Below are 20410 nucleotides of genomic sequence, written 5' to 3' on the forward strand. Positions count from 1 at the left end.
GCCTGGCAGCCAGCGCACCCGAGGCTGCACCCGGACTTTCCGCCCCGGGCCCACGTGGACCCTGGGCCGCAGCGGGACCGGACCCCCCGCGCGGGGGAGGGGCACAGTACCGGTTCCCCTTTTTCTGCAGCTCTAAGCTGGGGGTAGCGATTGCTCAAAGGTGGGGGCCGGAAGGACCCAGGTTCCGCGTCTCCCGCCCGCCTTGTCCCGGTGGGGAGGGACCGGGGCGGGACGCCCTCCGCCCCCGCCCGGGTTGGATCTGGCAGCCGCTCAGCCCCGCGAGCCGGCAGGGAGGCGCAGCGCCCCCGGCCCAGCCCCTCTAGACGCCGCAGGCGTACCCCCTGCCGTCTGATCGAGTCCCCGCTGCAGTGCACGCCCCTTCGGAGGCCAGAGTGAGGGCAGGGTGAACCTGGCTCCTTCCGTCCCCACCCCACCTTTGGGTCGCTGGTGAGTGAGGCACCGGGCCAGAGCGAGTTCCTTAAGGTGGAGTGGGGCCGTCAGAAGAGGGTCCCAGACTTGAGAGAGGGGGTCGCACCTGCCATTGCAGGGGCGGGCTGGGGGGGGGAGTCACCAGGCCTTCCTTGGTCCCACCAGGCTAGCAGGAGAGGGTGGCATTGGGTAGGATCAGAGGGAATGGGCTGCGCTGTGGCCCCCCTAAAGGTTATGGCATTTTTTTCTGGGATTGTCACATTTTCTTATTCTTTTTTTGGACTGGGCGACTCAGGGACGTTCCTTTTCCTTCTGTGGCTGGAGTAGCAGCGCTCCCAGGGGAACCTCTGTCCCCAGGGGCTGAACTGGCTGCCTGTCCAACCTCTCCATCCTAGACTCAGGAGCCAAAGCTTGAGGACCGGGGAAGGGGAGGAGGCCACAGAACACCATCATGAGAGGCAGACCCTGTGCCCTCACAGGGAATAGAGGAAGTGGCCCAGGGCATGGGGTATCCCTAGCCACCTGGGGAGGGCACTGGGGCCAGGTGTAGGAACCAGGCCCAGGGCCTGAAGAAGAAAGGACCTGGCCCACACCACCCAGCTCTGCATCCCAAACAAGCTCCCCTCCTCCAACTCAGAGACCTTGGAGCTAAGGGAGGGGAAAGGGCTGGGGCCCTCAGCCCTCCCAGTGGATGTGGTGTTGGGGAGGAATGTCATTGTGCTGTCTGGGTATTACAGCCCTCAGGCCTCAGGTGGGACCACACCCCTTCCTCTCCTAGAAACCTGACCCCAGAGACCTCTCTCTGGGTCAGTGAAGACCAGCAGGGATGGTAAGCACTGAAGTCCCAGAAGACTCTGTGCCCCCACAGCCTGTCAGAGCCCAGACCTCTACATGTCCAGGCCAAGGAGCAGCCCCGTGGCCCCTGAGTGCTGCCACATGAGGTCCCCACGACCGACCAGGGGCCCCAGAGATCTGCTCCTTCCCTGCAGGCCCGAAAGGCAACACAGAAGGGCAGACGGAAACCACACTCTGGGGTGGGGCGGAGGATAAGCGAAAAATGAGTGGAACAGGGCCATGGCAGGTGCGATGGGCACAGGCAGGGGCATTCAGAACCACCTGCAGTGTGCACATTGGCCAAACCCCACCAAGCCAGCCTGAGGGGTCGCCAGCTACCCCTGCCCTTCACCTGGCCATCAACACTGGCACCCCTGCCCAAAGTGCATTGGCAATGCAGGGCAGGATGGCCAGCGCAGGGACCCCAGGCCCCAACTCAGGGGCAGGTGCCCCTTCCCCTAGCCTGGCACACCCTGCGGCAGGGCGCTTGGCCACAGCGGTTTCCGCTGCCTGGAGGCGGTGGGCAGGCAGGGGTGCCACAGAGATGCTGGGCGCAGGGTAAGGAGGCAGCTCTGTCAGGCAGGGCCTCCGGGGGAAAGGTGGGGGCCGAAGACCAAAGCGGCTAAGTGGGGTGGCAGGCTAGGGCGAGCTCCTCCAAGACACCCGCCCTGCCCCACTTCCTGCGCCCTCAGGAGGTCCTGCCCGATTCCACTGAAACCTTGCATGCTGCAGGCCCAGCCTGCTGCCCTGCTGAGTCCCCAGTCAACTGTGAACCCACGGAGGCTCACAGGAGGAGTCACAGCTCCCAGCCCCCACAGTCTGGGCAAAACAATCAGCATGCAGGGAGCTGGAGGTGTTCTGAAGGCTTGGCTGCCACCCCCATGATTCTCAGGGCCCCAGCCCCCGGGGAGGGGCAGAGCTGGAAACCAAGAAAGAGGAACCCAGCCTTCCGGCTTCCCAGGGACTGAGCTGATGGGGGTGTCCCGGAACCTTGTCAGGGGCTCAGACTAGGATGGGGCTCCATTCCCCACTGTCCTGGGAGCCAGGGCCGAAGGTGGAAGGCAAGACGCAGAACCTCTCAGGACCCCAGGGCTGGCAGGGCCTGGGGTCTCAGGTTCTCAGACAGAGCCTCGGCCTCTCTCCTCAGACCCCCGGCCGTGGCCAGGGTTCCGGAGCAGGCACCACAGAGCCTGGGGCACCTTCTTGGCCCACCCATGCCCACCCCGCATGAGGCTGAGACACAGGTGCGTCCCCACGCTCCTGGGGAAAATGGAGGGGAGGGCAAGCTACGGCAGGGAAAACAAAAAGTTGGGAGACCCTGCACCCCTGGGAGGCAGAAGGGCTTCAGGGAGCGCAGCCCAGCGGGCAGGCACTGGGGGACGGGACTGGCTGGTGTGTTCTGCTCTAAGCCACCATCTCCCACAGCACACAGGGCCAGAGGAGGCAGACCAGCCCCCCCCCATGTCCAGTCATGATGGAGCCCCCTCAGCGGCCCCTCCTGTGGCCACCCCATCTGCTCCCAGCCGCAACCCCTGCTGCTTGTGCTGGTGCTGCTGCTGTTGTTGCTCCTGGTACGTGGGCCTGGGGTCCCGAGGTGCGCGGGGCACCGAGGGTGGGGCTGACAGATACAGGGGGCTGGGTGTATGCAGGGAGCATGAGGGTACGTGAGGGTGGCGGTGATCAGGGTGGCAGCTTCATGGGGGGGGTCTAGTTGGGGAGGGGTGGGGTCATTCCCCAGACGCCCTGTGGCCCTCCAGAGGCTTCTGGAAGGGGCCTTCACAAGGAGCCCTGTCCTGCCAAGGCTCCTCCAGGAGACTCATGTGCGACAAAGGTGTACCTGTGGGCAGGTACCAGCACATGTGTACTGCATGCACACGTACACCTGCTTTTGTCCACACACTTAGCACATGTCTATCGATGCTACTCTGGGCCAGGCTCAGGCCTCGGAGCCCCAAAGAGCACAAGATAGAAGCACAGGTCCAGCAGGTCGTGCCAAGGACCACAGAGGAGGAGCTGGGGGGGCTCTGAGGAGGGGATGGTAAGGGTTAGGGCTCCCAAGCCTGGGAAGGTAGGGAAGAGCTCCAGTAGGGGCACAGGCCCTGGGATAGGAGGCCACCACCCCAGAGTTTGACCTTGTTCAGGCTTGGCCGGGGAGGGGGTGGACCAAAGGGACCTGAAATGAGATGAGCCAACCAATGAGCAACCCAGGCCTGAGCCCAAGCAGGAGACCGTGGTGGGGAGCACTGGGAGGGGCCGCAGTGTGGGAAGGATGGAGAGGACTTGGGTTGGGGGCCAGCATGTCCGGAAGCAGCGATGCCTCTGAGGAGGAGATGTGGGGCTGGTGCCATCGAGTGGGGAGAGGGGAGGTGTTCCTGGGAGTCAGGGTCAGACACTGGGGCCTAACGTATTAGTGCAGGGCAGGCTTTCACCTTGATCGGCAGCCTGTAGGGCCTGCAGTATGGGCCTACCAGGGGGCTCTGGGAGGCAGGCGGAGCTCCGGGCAGTCCACATAGGGTCCCAGCAGGAAGACAGTGGGGTCACCAGCCAAACAAGGCTGAGGAGGAAGAGGAGGGCAAAAGCCATGGCCTTGGCAGGGTCAGCAGCTGGACAGGCTGACTCAGCAGGAGGGAGGGAGGGGTGGGCAGTGAGTAGATCCCCTTCGCAGGAGGGGTATGACGAGGGAAGAGTCCAGGGGCTGCTTCTCTGTGCACAGGTTACCTGTGCACCAAGCCCTGTGCCCGTGTCTACCTGTGCGTGGCTCGGTGCTGTTCCACGCCTATCTGTGTCTAGCCATGTGCTGACCGTTCACATGAGCACATAACCATGTGCTGAAGGCCACGTGTGCACCTGTGTGTTGTGCCCACGAGCACAGGCAGTCAGGCCCATCTCTGCTTTTAGGAATGAAGAGAGGCGGCGAGCTTGGCGGGCCTCTCGGGAGGCCACACTGCAGCCCCTCCCCAGCTGCGAAGTATGGTGAGTCCCAGCTAGCCTGTGTGCGCACGTGAGGTGGGTGGCCGCGTGCAGCCATGGGGTGGGCGTGTAGGCGTGTGGGTGTGTGGGCGTGAGGGTGTGCATGCATCTGTGGTCCAGCGGGCAGGCCGGCGCCAGGTGCCTCGTCTGACCTCCTGTGGCCCGCAGCACGGCGCCGAGCCCTGAGGAGGTACGCAGCTGGGCACAGTCCTTTGACAAGCTGATACACAGTCCGGCGGGTCGCAGTGTGTTCCGCGAGTTCCTGCGTACCGAGTACAGCGAGGAGAACATGCTCTTCTGGCTGGCCTGCGAGGAGCTCAAGGCTGAAGCCAACCAGCATGTGGTGGACGAGAAGGCCCGGCTCATCTACGAGGACTACGTGTCCATCCTGTCCCCTAAGGAGGTGCGTGGTGCACAGCAGGGGGGTGGGGCAGGTGGAGGTACTGCTGCCTAGCCCCTGACCCACTCCCTGCCTGCCTGCCTACAGGTGAGCCTGGACTCGCGCGTGCGGGAGGGCATCAACAAACGGATGCAGGAGCCGTCTGCGCACACGTTCGACGATGCACAGCTACAGATCTACACGCTCATGCACCGGGACTCCTACCCCCGCTTCCTCGGCTCCCCGACCTACCGTGCCCTGCTGCTCCAAGAGCCCACCCCCTCCTCCTCGGAGGCCTGAGTCCACCTGGAGCACCAGGACCCTAGGGCCCTGCATGGACTTCCACAGCGAGTCCGGTCCCAGGAAGTCCCTGCCGCTGCCACAAGGACAGGCAGAGGCTCCAGGTGCTGCAGGTCCAGCGAAGGCAGGTATGGGGGCGCCTGCTCTGGCCTGGCCGGTTCCTCCTCCCTCCCTGCCCCTGGGGGCACCTGCCCAGGGAGAAGGGCCTTCCCAGGAGCCCCTCTGGCCCTGGGAACTGCCTCATGGTGCAGCACAGAACCTGCACACTGTTTATAACTCGCAGAGCCCCAGACTAGAGCTGCCTATACCCCGGGGGTCAGAGCCCCAATCCCAGAACCTGGCTCGAGGTGACAGGGGCCTTTTTGGTATTCCATTCAAGGACTTTAAACCTGGAAGCGTCCTCACTGTGTGTTCTACCAAAAGGAAAGAAAAAGTTTTCCTATTTATCTCCACCCCAAACGATAGGATGTCTTATTACTGAAGATATTTTTAAAACAAAGTCTTTCTCCTGCCTATTTCCATGTGTCATCCCCACTAGGCAGTGGTCTCCTCACTGGGGTGTCTGGGGAGCTCTAGGCACAGGTGCCACTCACCCAACAGCCTGGCCAGGACCCAGCCCACCCAACCCCTGGAGAGCCTTCCTGCCCTGCCCTCAAGCAGGGCACTGCTCAGCCTCCTGCACCAGAGTTTACTGGCCGAGGGGCACCTGTGAACGGCCTCCAGAGTCGCCCTGACGAGGAGCACAGCAGGGATGCCTCCCTTTGGGACAGGCAGTTGCCTCCACCTTCTCATGGGTCCCTAGGAATGGCCTCCTCACCCATTTCCCCAAGTCACTGAGAAGCTAAGTTTTTCAAAACAGGAAGTGGCCCAGGCTCCAAGACCCCCACGCCACCCACCCCAGCAGGTCCACTCTGCCATTTCCAGGAGAGATGTGGGGAGAGAAGGGGGAGAGAACAAGCTGCAAGAGGCCTCACAGGAGGCTATGGTGGAGGCACCCAGGTCAAAGCCTCTGACACTGAGAACTGGAGCTGCTGGCAGCCTGGGGGAGGAGGGGATTCGGAGCAGACAACTAGTGAAGACCCCACGTGGGACCCACAGTTTACACAGACAAAACACGCCCCTTCCCCACCTGCCCACGTACCCTGCTCCGTGGGCCTTTGTACACACACACACAAACTCCTTGGTGCACATCCCCATTCACACCCTTCACCCACACGCACACCCATGCCCACCTCTACACACAGGCCCGCAGTGAACCCTCTGGAGCCAGCACTCCTCTGCAGCCACCACTGCCGGGCCCCCATGTCGTCTGGCCCCAGATTAGAAGGGCTGTCCTGAGTGGGGACAGCCCACCCAGACGGAGGGCCAAAGACATCAAAGTGGCAAAAACAAACATTTAATCATCTGTGCCACAGGTGAGAGGTACACACCAGGCAGGACAGGGATGAGGTGAGTCACTTTACAATGGTGGGGAACAGCACTGGGTCTCCAGAGAAGCCACATCGATGGGTGGGGAGGGCAGCAAAGGCTACAGGTGTGTGCCCAGGCTCAGCAGAACTGTGGGGAGTAGGCTATGAGGCCCTGACAGCGGTCAAGGTCTCAGCCCAGCCTACACTCATAACCCCTCCTGTTGCTGAGATGAGAGGCACAGCCACGCCGCCTGGATACCCTGAGACCTTCCCACCCAAAGGTTCAACCTACCTTCCAGCGGTTTCCACACTCATTGCAGACAACAAAGGTGGTCATGGGCTCATCAGAGCTTCGGGTTTGCACCTGTGAGGGACTGGGGTAAGTGGGGCCTGGCCCTGGGGCTGCTTCTCTGGGAAACCCAAGTTCCCACGGCTGGAGGGAGATGGTCACCACATTGGGCAGAGGCTCACAGAAGGCTGGCAGGAAATGCTGGCCACAGAGGCAGGCAACCCGGGATTGAGGGTGCTGTGCCTGGCGACTGTGCTCTGTGTCATCCGGAAGCTTGTGTGGTTTATAGAGCGATGGGCCCAGAAGGGCACAGAGGGGGTGGCATGGATCCTATGGCCTCCTACAGCCCTATCTGCTGACCCCCATGTCCCCTCATCTTCCAAGGCCCCACACATCCTGGGGTCCTGAGGCCCCTTCACTTCAGAGCACCTTCATGTCCGTCCATCACACCCTACTCCTCAGGGTGCCCCCAACTGGGCCCAACAGGGTCCCCAACCTAAGCATGAGGCAGGCGGGCCCCACCTCCAAGAACTGCTCCCTGGGGCCCACCTGAGTGTAGGTGCAGCTCTTCCTCCTACACCTGCTGCACGTGAAGAGGTCGGTGTGGGTGCCGCCTGCACGGGCCATCTGATGCTCACGGATGGCCTCCCTGGTCATGGCCTTGCGGATCTCCTTCAGCTCGTCACTGGCCATCTCCTGAGGGGGCACCAGTCAGCGTGGGCCCCGCGGCAGCCCCGCCCCCGGCCCTGCGGCTTACCTCAGAGGTCATCTCAGCGATGCGCTGGGGCGCTATGGCGCCGCGCAGAACACTCTGCCGCAGCCCAGGATTCTTGGCATCCTTCAGGTTGGCGATGCGGCTCCGCACGCGGTTCTTGTACTTGACGTCCGTGCTCCCCACGTCCCGGAAGATGCGTGCAGCGGTTAAGGACCCAAACATATCCCGAGGGGACTGGGCTGGGGTCCTCCATGGGCGTCCCTTCCCCAGGGCGCCACGAAGGGCTGGGCAAGAATGAGAAACCAGGCCGCTCCGCCCACCGGTCAGGACCAGCCCCTTGGAACAGAGTCGCCCACCCTGGCCGGTGGCAGAGCGGCCTCCACTGCACTATTCCCCACTGAGACTCTGATCCCAGCCGGGGCATGGGGTGGCCGGCAGTGCCGACCGACAGCCACCAGGGGGCGCAAGGTCCAACCAGCCACAGGCCCACACAGGCCCCAGCCTGCAGGCCCGCACGAAGGATATATTCTTCGATCTGGGCAGACAGGTGCTCACAGTCCGCGCCGATGGCCACGTGGTCATCTGCAAAAGGCAGGCTTGAGCAGCCAAGTCCACTGGCCTCCCCACCCACCCACCAGCCCAAGCAGCAGGAGGGGATACCACCGTGTGCCAAAGGCCCTGCCTGCCCCAGGTGGGCAGCTTTGGGCTGGGGAAGAGCCAGGGCTGCCCCTCAAGGTCCCTTGTCTAGAGCGTGGGCAGGAACAGGGGCTAGGCACAGTCGGTGGGAACTCACGGTCCGTCTGCAAGGCAGCAGCCAGCATCTCCCGGCACTTGTTCCGCACAGCATCACAGGTGATAGGCGTTGGGGGGAATGTGGTCATGCGAGGGGTTGATGGGGTCTTGGACGGCTCCGGTCTCTTGCGGCTGGAGAGGGATGGCCCATGGGGCTCAGACACAGGCCCGAGTGACCCAGGACCAGAGGCCAGGATGCCAGGAGCAGGGGCCAGCTTGTCTGAGGGGGAGGCCTACACCATCAAGAGGGCTGGCCGAAGGCCTCAGGGAGGTCCAGGACACAGCCCACCCTTGTAGACCCCCTTTTATCTGCTGATGGCAGCTACCACCATGGCAAGACCAGGCAAGGAGCCAAAGAGCAAAGGCCCCCACCTGCCTTGGCAGAGAGCTCGGCTTGCCCAAGACCAGCTTTCAGGTGACACCTGCCAAGTGTAAAACCAGTAAGGACATACTCTCACAGGGCTGGGCCCCCATGCAGGCAGCCCAGCAGCGGGGCTGCAGCTACCTAGCCCAGACCCTATGCCTCAATGTCTCATGACCACGAGGTCCCATGGGTAGGGAGGCAGTGGAAACAGGGAAGTTTCCCCAGGGAAGACCAACACGTGCCTGTATGCACAAGAACATGCTGCTTAGTGGCAGCCTCAAACCACCCTCACCTCCCAGCCCGCAGACCTCCTCTCCACCTGTCCTCCCGGCCCCTCCCATCACCCAGCACACCCCTTCTGCCTGCCCCCATCTGGCCCTCTCTGAGACACCCATACCCCTTGCCCCATCCTCTAGCCAGGTACCAGTTCTGGATCCTGGAGCTGCCCCCACTGGTCAGGCAGGCACAGAGTCCAGAGCCATGGCAAGGCCAGAGCAGGCAGGGCCCCAAGGGCAGCGCCCTCAGGGCAAAACTGAACACAGCTTCCAGAACGAATGAGGCCGAGCAGGGACAGTGCACATCTGCCCCCAGGCGCACCTGTGGGCCTTTGCCTCAGCGGTGTCTCTCGAGGGTGTCACAGCCAGGGACGCACCCCTCTGCTCCCCAGCTTTAGCATCTGAAGCATCTGTAGTTGCCAGAAAACAGCAGCAAGGCGTTCAGCACGGCAGTTCAGAGGGGCTGGGCCAGGCCGAGGGAGGTGAGCAGGTCACATCCAGGGCTAGAGGACTGCCAGGGGCTACTGCGTCTTGCCACTGACACAGCCTTCTCCCAAGCTCCTCGTCTCTGCAGTCCCTGCACCCCTGCGATGCCGCTTTGCAGACATCTCCCACTCGAAGGGCACCATGGAATGCCCATGCTGCCTCCCAAGGCCTGTCGAGGGCCAGCCCACCTTCCAGAGCGACCGAAGGTGTGAGGGCCAAACAGCCGTGGCAGCAGTGTGCCCGAGGCCAGCCCTCCGCATGAGCAGCGTGCCTGATCTGGACCGGCCAGACAGGTGAGGGCAACTACACGCCAAGATTCCCCCAGCCCCAGCTGTGGCCTGGGACCCTTCCCCCACAGCACACGTGTGCCTGATGGCCACACAGGCTCAGAGGGGCTCTGAGGTTGAGAGGGGGCCTCCCTGTCCCGGGTGGGATGGGATGTCTCTGCAGTCCCAGCCGTCCCACCTTCTCCAGAAAGTCGCCTGTCCACCCAGCTCAATGCTCCCTGCCCGAGCTGCCCTCCCTCCATCCCCTCCCAGCAGGGTGGTGGCCACACTCCAGCCAACCACCTCCTTCATCCTCCACCTGGCCTCCCAACTCTGCTGGTCCTTCAAGGGCTTGTCTTCCTTGCCTCCCCACCCCAGCCGCCCAGGGCCTGACCGCACCCAGGAGCTTCTTCCAGGACTTGATGAGCGACTTGGCGAGCGTGATGACCTCCTCATCTGAGCTCTGTTTCCGAAGTGCGTTTACCGACATCCCGATGCGGGTGGACTAGCGGAGGCGGGGGCAGGGCCTGGGTCAGCGGGGCTGGGGATTGGACACCCTCCTCACCCACAGTCCACCCCTGTCCATGGTGCCCCCTCCCACTCCCCCTAACGGACAGAGAGACTCACCTGCAGCAGGTGCAGTGTGACAGGCATGGCCTTCAGCTCTCGAAGTAGGTCCATTGCTCCTTCCTGAAATGAGGAAGACCTCAACTCAGCCACCTCCGTGGCAGGTTGGTGGGACTCCAGCCTTCCATCACATAGGGCAGCAACAATCTGGAGATGCTGCAGGCTGGGGCCCCACCTGGGCTACAGCACTGCAGCGCGAGCCCCTTGACTTCCGGCCTCACCACGGGATCGCTTTGTGCCACTGACCCAGAGCCAGAGCAAGCGAGACAGCGCCCCGTCCATGTCCCCACGCCCTGGAGATGGGCGGCCTCACCCAACATGCAGGCAAGGCAGGTGCACCCCCACTGCTCAGGCTTCTCTCCACAGCAACATCATCCAGTCCCATGCCTGCCTTCTCATCACAGGCCATAACCCTGCACCATGAAACCACCCAGCTGGTCTCCCTCTCAGTCTAGCCCATCCAAAGCCCAGGCACAGTGCACCTCTCTGTCCCCCAGGTGTCGCAGGCAGCCTCAGGGCCTTTGCATATCTGTTCCACTGCCAGGCCTCCCGTCCTCTGTCCAGATCTCTGCTCACAGGGTCCCTCCTAAGCGAGGCTTTCCTACCGAAAGCTGCATCTGTGCCCACGGGACCGTGCCCTCTTCCACGGACATACTACCACACCAGTCTCCACATGTCTCCCCCAAGAGGAGGAGGGGTGGACGATCCACCATTCAAGCAAGGTTCCAGAGCCGAGGATGTCTTGCAGCCCAGGTGCCATCCAGGGACAGGCCTGGCACCTCCCCAGCCAGAGAGGCGACTCTGTTCAGACTGTACTCCTTCCCTGTCCCACCAGGCAGGGCTGCTGCTTGGGGTGTGCACTGGGTCCGCTCAGGGGCAGATGGCTCTGCCTGGCACCTTGGGCACTGTGTCCCGTCCCTGTCCCCCCACCCAGGACTTCTGTTGCCGCCATGCCTCCATCTGGGCACATCCTCTCCCCAGTGGCCAGGTGCCCTTTTCCCCACCCCTGTCCCCGGGGGAGCACCTGCATTCCACCTGCAATCATCCTGCAAAGAACCAGAGACTAGACCACACCCTTACTTGGCCCACAGCCTCCACAAAGCCCAAACGCTGGCTGCATGAATGAATGAGAGACATGAGGGAGCCCACAGACCCCAGCCGAGTCAGGATCATCAGAGACCCAAAAAGCCACCCCAAACCCCAATGGCCATTATGCAGTCTGAGATGGCCACCTAGGCCAGCCTCTCAGCCAACTCCCTGCCGGCAGCCCTGCCCCGTGATGCTTCCAGTCTGTGGGGAGAGAGCAGGCCTCTTGAAGGGTTACTGAACGCCGGCTGTCTGCTGCCCGCAGCTGGCAGGCCCTGTATGACACCCCCACGGGGGAGGTCCCCACCAAGGATGCTTCGTGAAGCAGCAGGAAGACTGCTAAGGTCACGAAGCTGGGGGGCGGGGAGAGGTGTGTCAGGCCTGGCCCTTCTTAAAAGCCACAGCACAAAGCCTCCAAGGGCACACCATGGCTGCCAGATAGCAGGATGGTCAGCCCATTCAGCCACAAGCCTGGCCAGCGGCCCCAGCACTGCCAGCAAGCACCCACCTCCCCCATCTTACACAAGCCTGTGGGCTTTTCCGGAGGGGTTCTACACTTCCACCCACCCCAGTCCCTGCTGCCTGAGTTCTCGCTAAGGAAGGGAAAATTTATTGGAGCGACAGGACTTTGTGGCGGCCGGGAAAGCCTTCTGTTGCTGTGAAAGGGGATGACGGAGTGCCCAGCTGGGAGCAGGGGGACTGGAGGGATGGTGCCAAGCTCTGCAGTCTGCGAAAGGTGGGGGGCCTAGAGCAGACAGAGGGCCCTGGGCTGCGACTGCAGAGGGGTGACCAGGAAAGAGGAAGGCGGTGGGTCACAAAGCCGGGGAGGTGTCTCCATGAGGTGCAGGCGAGGTGGCCAGGGGAGGCCTCCACCAGCAGGGCCCGGGTCTGGACTTGGTACAGGGATGGGTGGGAGCCTGGGTCTAAAGGCGGCAGGGGCCTTAGTCCAGGGCGGTGGCTCGGAGATGGGGTCCGCCTGCCCGGCGACCTCTGCCGGGGCGCAGGGACGGGCGGAGGGCTCGCCCGTGGGCGGGGGTCTCCCTGCGTCCTGGGAGCCTGTGCCGGGGCGGGAGCTTGTCCTGACCTCCAGGGGTCTCCCGGCCCGGACCTGGGGCTCGGCGGGCTCGGCGGGGGCTCGGCAGGGCGGGGGTCCCAGGGCCCTGGAGGCCCGCGCCCCTCACCGCGCTCTTCTTGGTCACCATCTTGTCCAGCCTCCGAGCGATCCGCGCAATATCCTCCTCTTTGCCCATCATCGCCCCTGGACACACCCCAGCAGCCCCCTCGCCGGCCTGTCACCGGCTCAGACCGGCCCCGGCCGCCGCCGCCGCCGCCTCCCGCACCCGCCGGCCTCAGAGCCCGCCGCCGCAGCCCAAAGCCGCTCGCCGCGGCTGAGACCCTCGCCTCAAACCCCCGCTCCCGCGGGCGCCGCGCTGCACCCTGGGACGCGTAGTCCCCCCGCGCGCTCGCCCAGCGCATGCACGCCCCACCTAGACAACAACTCCCAGGCGCCCCGGCGCGTGCGCGCGCAGCCTACTGGGAAATGTAGTCACGACGCGGGTCGCCGCCGGGAGCCCACGGGGCCTGACGATTTGCGGTCTCTCAAGTCCTGGCGTAGTGGGTAGAAGATCGGAGGTTCAAACCCACCTGCTGCTCCGTGGGAGGAAAATGAGGAGATCTATTTCCATAAAGATTTACAGCTTTGGAAACCCAATGGAGTCACAATGAATCGGAATCGACTGGATCGCTGTGGGTTTGTTTTTTGGTTCAAGCCCCAGCGAAGAGGGCCACGGGCCCGTCGGCCGGAAAGAGGCGCAGGCCGGCCGGTAGGGGGCGCCAGAGCATCTGCGCGCTTCTTAGGCCCAGCTGCAACCGGGCCTCTGTCTTAAATGCCTCCAACTTCCCTGCGCTGGCTGTGGGTACTCGCACGGACGCCCCAGGGGCATGAGCCGCAACATAGACTTGCGGTCTGTGAGGGGCCTGGGCCTGGGTCAGAAGGCACCAGGGGTTGGGGCACCGCCTGGGGGGTCCTCCTGCCCCAGGCTGCCAACTCAAGTGCTGCCCCTCAAGCTGCCCTAGGCAAGATAGTGACAGCTCTGTGCCTCAGTCTCCCGGTCTATAAATGGAGTGCTGACAGCGTCGTGGGACAAAACTGCTGTGGGGTGGATGTGAGCTGAATCTCATCCCCGCTCAGAACAGGTATGCAGCATGACCGAACAATCACTGTTGTAGGTCCCGAGCCCAGGCAGGGATGGTGACAAGGAAGAATGGTGGACAACGGGATGGGGTGGGATGATGAGGTGATGCCCATGCTTCTGCCCTGGGGACCACAGCCCATCCCACTGACAGAAACCCCGAACCCCAACTTACTCCAGGCCCTCACAGGAGAGGGGCCTGGAGTCCAGCACGCCACCACCTGGACCGTGGAAGGGGTGTAGCCCAGGGCTGGGCCTGTGGCAAGCAGCAGCCTCTAGATGGCAGGAGCAGATCGGTGACATAGCCATCTAGTCCACAGCGAGGGGCCTTGAAGGGCTGTGCTGGGCTCCAGCAGGGGGGGAACCCCCGTGTCTGGACACCTGGCTCACATCCTGCCCCAGGCTCCTCCTCACTAGAGCTCCCCAGACTAGTCCCAAGACTGGCCCTCCGGATCCCAGCCCTCCGTTCCTGGCATGTCCACATTCTGGCTTCTGCTCAGGCCCTCACCTCCAGCACCTGCAGGCGAACTCCTGCTCACACTTCAAAACCCAGTTAACACGCTCTCCATATGTGAGCTACTTCCTGACCTGGGGTGCAACCTCCACCAGCTCCCATCATGCCCCCAGCACACTCCCTCACATCCCATGCATGCTGCCCACCAGGGTCCAAGGAGGTCCAGAGAGCCAAGTCCGTCAGCTGTTTCATTCAGACAGTACAGTCGCCCTTCAGCAAAGCAGGGCCGCTGCTCTCCTGGTGCCAGCAGCCTTTCTGGAGGGTGAGGCGGTGATAGCCCTGGTTCACCAGCTTCTGGGTCAGCCCCCCCTCCCGGTTTCCCCCTGCCCACGAGACAGATGCAACCCCCGAAGGTTGACAGGGGAGGCTAGACCACAGTCTCGGCCCTGGCAGGCCAGGTGTGCATAGGCAGAGAAGGCAGGGGTTGTGGCATACACGTGCAGAGGTGCGGCTGAAGGAAAGGGGCCGCAGGTGTGAACCTGACGGGGTGAGAGATCAGAGGGGACCAGCCCTTGGCCCCAGAGCCTGTCTGTGTGTCCGTCTCTGCACAGCTGTCAGCATCTGCTTCCCACAGCCTTGTAGCCTCCTCCTCCAGGGAGCCCTCCCGCTTTATCTCCCATGGTTCACAGAGACTCACGGAGCAGCTCCCTCTGAGGAGCACAGTCCTGTCCTGGGAGGCTGAGGAGCAGAAATGCCCAAGTGAGGGCCTGGAGGACGCAGGCAGCCGCCCTTTGGCCTCGATGCCCCTTCCCACCGGCCCTGAGGCCCCGCCCGCCTCGGCCACGAGAGACATCGGAAGCCGGGCCATTATTTTTCTATTTGTGTCCCCAACCCCCACCCGCCCAGCCTGGCCGTGACCCCAGTGGACCGGCACTGAGCTTCCCTTCTGGCTGGGCGGGGCTGTGGTGGGAAGGTTGGGGCTACTGAGCTCACACGGACCCCCTACTTCCCATGGCCATAGGGGGCACTGCCCTAGGCAAGCTGCAGCCTTGAAGCCCAGAGCCCGCACCCACCCCCTGGTGGGTCTGAATGAAACAGCTGAAGGACTTGGCTCTCTGGACCTCCTTGGACCCTGGTGGGCAGCATGCATGGGATGTGAGGGAGTGTGCTGGCACGGATTGCCCCCTCCCAGGCACCTAGTCTACCAGACCCTCCCCACTGCAGGGACGCCGAGACACCGTGACCCCTACCGACCCACCTAAGCCTCCCTTGGGTCCCAGCCTCTGTGACCAGGGACTTAGGTCCAGCAAGACCCCCCCCTGCGCAGCTACTTCTGGCCCTGCCCACCGCTGACAGCCTGCTCTCTGGGTCTCAGTCTTCCAGTCTGCAGAGTGGGAAGGACTGCCTGCCCAAGGCAGCGTCTCTCGGAAAATCCCGGCCCACAGCCTTGGCCCAGGCCCAGCTCCCAGCGTGGGGTGGGGGTGCAAGGCGTCCCCCGGAGGCCAGCACGGCTGCCTGCTTCAGGCTCCATCTAACAATGCACTTCCCCCAACACAATTCCCAGAAACGCCGCCCTCAAGCCTGCCAGCCCGCCAGCCTGGCGGCCACTCCACCCTCCCCCTCTCCAGAGGCCCTGGGCCAGGGAGGGGGGCGGTATCGGGCTGTGAGAGAAGTGAAGTCTGAGCCACGGGTGGGCGGCAGGCCCAGGCTCCCTGTGCACACTGGGCTCCGGCCCTGGCCCTCAGGGGTGAAAGCTGAGTGATACCACACCCTTCTTCTTCCCAAACCCTCCCAAGACCCCACAGTTCCTTTTGGGAAAAGAGAGACCCCCCCAGGCCCCTGTGAGCCTCGTCTTCTCCCCACTTTTCTCAGTACAACACCACCAGCCTCCTATGTGCTCCGCCATACCCAGCCAGGCTTCCGCACCCCGAGGTCTTGTACAGCTGACCCTCAGCCTAGAGCCCCCCGACAAACCCACACGTCTGCTCCCCATGCTTTCTTCAGGCATCAGCTCAGGCTCATCCCAGGGCAGGCCATGGCGTCCCAGCCATCCCATGCCCTTCACCAGCCACGGCACTGTTCTCCAGTGTGTCTCCGCCTGGCACTCCATATTCTGGCTGGTCGTGGACTTGTTGCCTATCTGTCTCTCCCTGTGGGCAGCTTCTGTTCACCACCGAATCCTTATCCCCAAGGGCGTCCTGCTACACAGATCAGTGACAGTGAATGGATGGATGAACCAGCCCTTTCCCTGAGTGAGAGAGATGCTGTCACCAAGGGTGGACGGGCCCCAAGAACAAGAGTCCTGGCCCTCCCCACCGGTTTAGTCACCAAAGCCAGGACAAGCAGCTAGGAAGCACATGGCCCACAGGGCCTATGGAGGTCCAGGGCTTGTTCTGCTCCCACTCCTGCCCTGTCCCCCTCTCTCTTGATTCCAATGGGAGCTGGCAGCCACCCCAAGGAGGGTTCAAGGCCCCCTGGACAATAAATGTCACCCAGAGCATGGGGGGCGGGAGGCACCAGCCAGCAGGGATGCACAGAGCCACCTGGGGACTGGGTATGCACTGTAGGACCCAGGACACTCGGTCACACGCCAGGGCACCGAGTGGTGGGGCAGAGGGGGCTGGTTTTCGGACAGAGGTAAGTTGGACAGGAGTGGGCCGGCCCGGCCACCGGACAGAGTCTGGCGCCTGCTCAGCCCAGGCTCCCTCTGCCGGCCTTCCTTCCTGAGCTGCTGTTTCCTGGCCCCTCCCTGCTGTTACCATGGAAACCAAGAGGGGCGGCCCCCTAGCCTGGTTCCCATGGAGCCCCTGCTGAGCCCAGGAGGCCCACACAGTGCACAGCACACCCCGAGGACACACAGCAACCACACAACACCCACAGAGGATTACATGGTAACCCTCAAGCTCACGTGGCACCCAGGCACCCCCCAGATGTGCATCAGCCCCCAGCCCCTAAGGCACCCCAACCTCATCCCACAGCCCACACCCCACAGTCCCACACAACCTGCATAAAATCTCATGGGCTTCTGCAGCCCCCACAACGTCATACAGAGCAGCCCCTCTACCACGTGACCTGAACCAGTGGCATGGAGCAGGCACCCTGCAGCTCTCACAGCTGCACCCACTCAGCCTACAGCCTCACAGCACCCAAAGGGGGACAGGATCCTGGCCACCACAGACACCTGGCCTGACACCCCTTTAGATTTGTGACAGCCCCCCACGCACACCCCAAGACTCCAGCCCAGCAGCCCCCACCTGCACCAACCCCCAACACCCAGTCCTGCACTAACACCAACTCTGGGGGTCCTCATGATTGTGTGGAATCACACACATGAACATAGACCCCCAACTCAGCACCTGAGAGCCCCGGCCAGGTGAGCAGCTACACACACACACTCACTCCCACTTGTGCCTGCCCTCACATGCTCACGCATGGATTCACATACACATGCTCACACACACACACCCCTCACACCTTCTTGCTCTCACCTGCACAAGTCAACCCCTGCACACTCACACACGCTCACCCCAGCCCTCTCCCTCCTGCACACTTCGGCCACCTTCACCCACCTGGGAAAGCACAGACCACCCCTAGCCTGTCCAGCCCCAGTCTCTTCCCAGAAATGGGGCTGGCAACTCACTGCAAGCCAGGCCCAGCCCTCCAGGCCTGAAACAGGACAGCAGGGGCAGACAGACCTACCATCTCCAGGGACCTCCCAAGCCAGACCCACTAATTGGCAACACAAGCACCCAACTGGCCCTGAGACACTGGGCGGCCTCCCCCCGGGTCCCAGCACTCTGGGCCACATGGTCGTCACTGCTGTCGGAATGGCCCAGGCGACAGGGGCTGCCTTGCTACCGCAGTGCCACGGTAGGCAAGGTGGATCCAAAGCTGGGGCCTCAGGAGACTAGAGGGTCCCTATCACCTGGAGCCTTGGCTGACAGAGGATCCCCTGCTCTGGGAGTAGAGACCCTGGGCCCCCAGGACTCAGTAATTGGTCCCAGGTTTGCTAGTTCTGCAGCTGCTGGGGGCTGGCTGGCGTGAGCCTGTGAGGTCTGCGCCCTGGGCAGCGCCTGGGAGGTCCTGCCACCCCCAGCCCGGAGCAGAGCCAAGCCCCAACCCAGAGCCACCATGGGGGATGGCCCAGCATCCTTGATGAGCCTCCCCCAAAGGCTGGGGGTCTGGTCCAGACTGAGAGAGTGTAGTGGGCAGAGGGTGGGTGGATGGTGCCCACGTGACACCCCACTCCTACTACACTCCACCTTTCTCCAGGGGTACTGGGGGTTGCAGACAAGGCCCATTTCCAATGGTGGGTGGCAGCCTACTGGGGCCAGGCCAGCCTAAGGTGGGAAGACCCGGTGGCATAAGAATGACCTTAGACAAACAATTCATTCCCCCTTTGGATGAGCTGGGACCACAACCCATGGCTGGTGGTGAAGCCTCAGGGACTCCTCTCAGTGGGTGCTGAGGCTGAGGCCTCACTGAGGAGGACCCGTAGCTAGACCTGGTCTCCTTGCAACAGAGTACAGCCTCTGTCTGGCCTCCAAGGCCTGGGGCAGCCCCAGCACTAGGGTCCACCTCACCCCACACACAGACACACAGACACAGACCACACACATACACACAGCAGATCCCTCCCAGCACAGCCAGCCCAGGGCTGGGCCACACCCACACTTATCCTGTGCAGCCTTGGAGAGCCCTCAGCCTCTTGTGGATAGGTGTGCTGCAGGGTCAGGATCACCTCTATGGTGGCCCTACCCCACTGGGCTCCCATCTGGTCAATAGTCGGGGCCCCTGGTCAATCTCCACCAGGCAGTGTGCATGAGGGAGGGCACCCCAGGGGTCCTTGCCTACATCCCCAGCTGGCTCATAGGGTAAGATGGCCAGACACCTGAGGTTTGCAGCCTGGGCCAGTGGAGGGTCACTGTCTGACTCCAGGCAAGCAGCCCAGGGACGGGGGTGAGGTAGTACAAGAAGTGGTTCCCAAGCAGCTTCAATAACTCTGGACCCCTAGGGGCTGCCAATCTGTCCCAGTGTGGAGGCTCCTTCCCAGGCCTAGTGATCCAGAGAGACCTACAAGGCTACAGGCAGAGGTGGTCACAGGTGCTGGGAGGACCAGGGCAGCTGGCCCGTGGGACCTATCCCCTAACTGGAGTCTTCCTCACCCATCTCCCCCACTCTTGACCCAGATGGGACCTGGGGGCACAATGTTAGCACTGGGGAGGGTCCCAGTGAGGAGGCAGCAGCAGGAGATGGTGCCTGTGCTTCCCTGGCCCCCATCTCACCTGCAAGAGGAAGGTTGGCATTTTCTGGGAAGACCTGAAGAACTGGGAAAATCTGCAAACCACCCTTAGAAACCCCACCCTTTACTCAGGCTGACCTGAACAGGGTGGACACGCCACAGGTGGAAGGACCCTGAAGGTCACCAAGGAACAAGGAGAGGTACTGCAGCACCACATAAGACCCTGGTCACCAGCAGACCAGGCTGTGAGTAGGGTGTTCAGAGGGCCGTGGCCCACAGAACCCAATGGACTGTTGAGGGACAATTGGGAGACCTGAAGCCAGGATTCCTCCCATGGAGTGGGAGCAGGACAGCAGTGAGAAGCAGGCAGCTGCAAGCTCTCCTGGAAACCACTTTTCCCCAGTGGCCCCACCACATCTCAGTCCAGCCTTGCTCTCTCTGCCTGCAGCCATTCTTGCTGCCCGCCTGTGGCTCCAAACAGGCCATACGGGCGGAATGAGGGCACTGGCCACAATGCCCACTTAGGTCTCTCTCCCTCCCCACGTCCAACCCAGCACTATCTCAAGTAGGGTTGGAAGTAGGAGGACAGGCTGTCTGCTCCTTTAACCCCACCACCGCCATGGGGCGAGGGGGTGGTGGTGGTGGTGGTGGTGGTATCCAAGGCCTTCCTGCTTGAAATGCCATGTGCACGTGGAAGGTTAAGGGCAAGAACAGACGGACAGGACAACCCGGAGAGGCCCCTCTGGAGAGTGGCATCTTTCCAAAGGCCCTGCTTACTGGGAAGTTAGAGTCTAGAACGCCCTGGAGAACTTGGTGTTGAAACGATTCCCCTTGCCCCCCCCCCAGAATAACCTGAAGGGTCAAGGTAAAGAGCTGGCCGCTGCCACCCTCCCCCAACTACCGCCAGGAGCGACTCCGTGGGTGGGGCAGCCACAGCTCCGCTTGAAAACCCCACACCCTCAAGGGGTGTTCCCCCCTCTGAGCCCCAGCTGCATCTGCAGCCCCTTCCCACTCGGGGGTCGCCCCCTCGGAGAGGGGGGGCGACGCAGGGAATCCAGCCGAGAAGAAAGGAGCCCCCGGGGAGGGGGCGGACCGGCCCGCGCCCCGCCCGCCTGCCGCCCATTGGCTCCGCGTCGCTATATCTGGGCGCCCGCGGGGCGTCGGGCCACAACCAGTCCCACTGTCACCGCCCGTCCGCCGTCCGCCGCCCGCCGCGCTCCGCGCTTGTCCCGCCCAGGCCGCGCCCAGCTGGAATGCAGAGATCGCCGACCGGCTACGGCGCACAGGACGAGCCGCCCGCC

General features: G+C 63.1%; 3 protein-coding genes across 3 annotated transcripts in view; 2 read left to right on the forward strand and 1 right to left on the reverse strand.

Annotated features, from left to right (window-relative positions):
• The first annotated feature begins 2477 nt into the window (after nucleotides 1-2477).
• Nucleotides 2478-4912, forward strand: RGS19 (regulator of G protein signaling 19). The gene is made up of 5 exons (XM_007954644.1): nucleotides 2478-2507; nucleotides 2689-2834; nucleotides 4162-4236; nucleotides 4402-4636; nucleotides 4721-4912. Exons 1-5 carry the CDS (start codon nucleotides 2478-2480, stop codon nucleotides 4910-4912), a joined length of 678 nt encoding a protein of 225 aa, XP_007952835.1.
• Nucleotides 4913-6460: 1548 nt separating this feature from the next.
• On the reverse strand, nucleotides 6461-12474 carry TCEA2 (transcription elongation factor A2). Its single transcript, XM_007954690.1, has 10 exons — nucleotides 12403-12474; nucleotides 10136-10198; nucleotides 9908-10013; nucleotides 9079-9166; nucleotides 8119-8249; nucleotides 7851-7907; nucleotides 7368-7522; nucleotides 7160-7306; nucleotides 6614-6685; nucleotides 6461-6469 (listed from the first exon to the last, which is right to left on the reverse strand). Exons 1-10 carry the CDS (start codon nucleotides 12472-12474, stop codon nucleotides 6461-6463), a joined length of 900 nt encoding a protein of 299 aa, XP_007952881.1.
• Nucleotides 12475-13162: 688 nt separating this feature from the next.
• Nucleotides 13163-20410, forward strand: part of SOX18 (SRY-box transcription factor 18) — an 8473-nt gene continuing 1225 nt past the window's right edge. The window contains exons 1-5 of the mRNA XM_007954692.1: nucleotides 13163-13185; nucleotides 13914-13984; nucleotides 14077-14189; nucleotides 19956-19974; nucleotides 20111-20387. Coding sequence (XP_007952883.1) covers nucleotides 13163-13185; nucleotides 13914-13984; nucleotides 14077-14189; nucleotides 19956-19974; nucleotides 20111-20387 — 503 coding nt within the window. The remainder of the gene's footprint in view (nucleotides 13186-13913; nucleotides 13985-14076; nucleotides 14190-19955; nucleotides 19975-20110; nucleotides 20388-20410) is intronic.

Source organism: Orycteropus afer, unplaced genomic scaffold (genome assembly GCF_000298275.1).
Source record: "Orycteropus afer afer isolate SDZICR_OR568_19922 unplaced genomic scaffold, OryAfe1.0 scaffold00469, whole genome shotgun sequence".
In the NCBI taxonomy this organism is placed as follows: Eukaryota; Metazoa; Chordata; class Mammalia; order Tubulidentata; family Orycteropodidae; genus Orycteropus; species Orycteropus afer.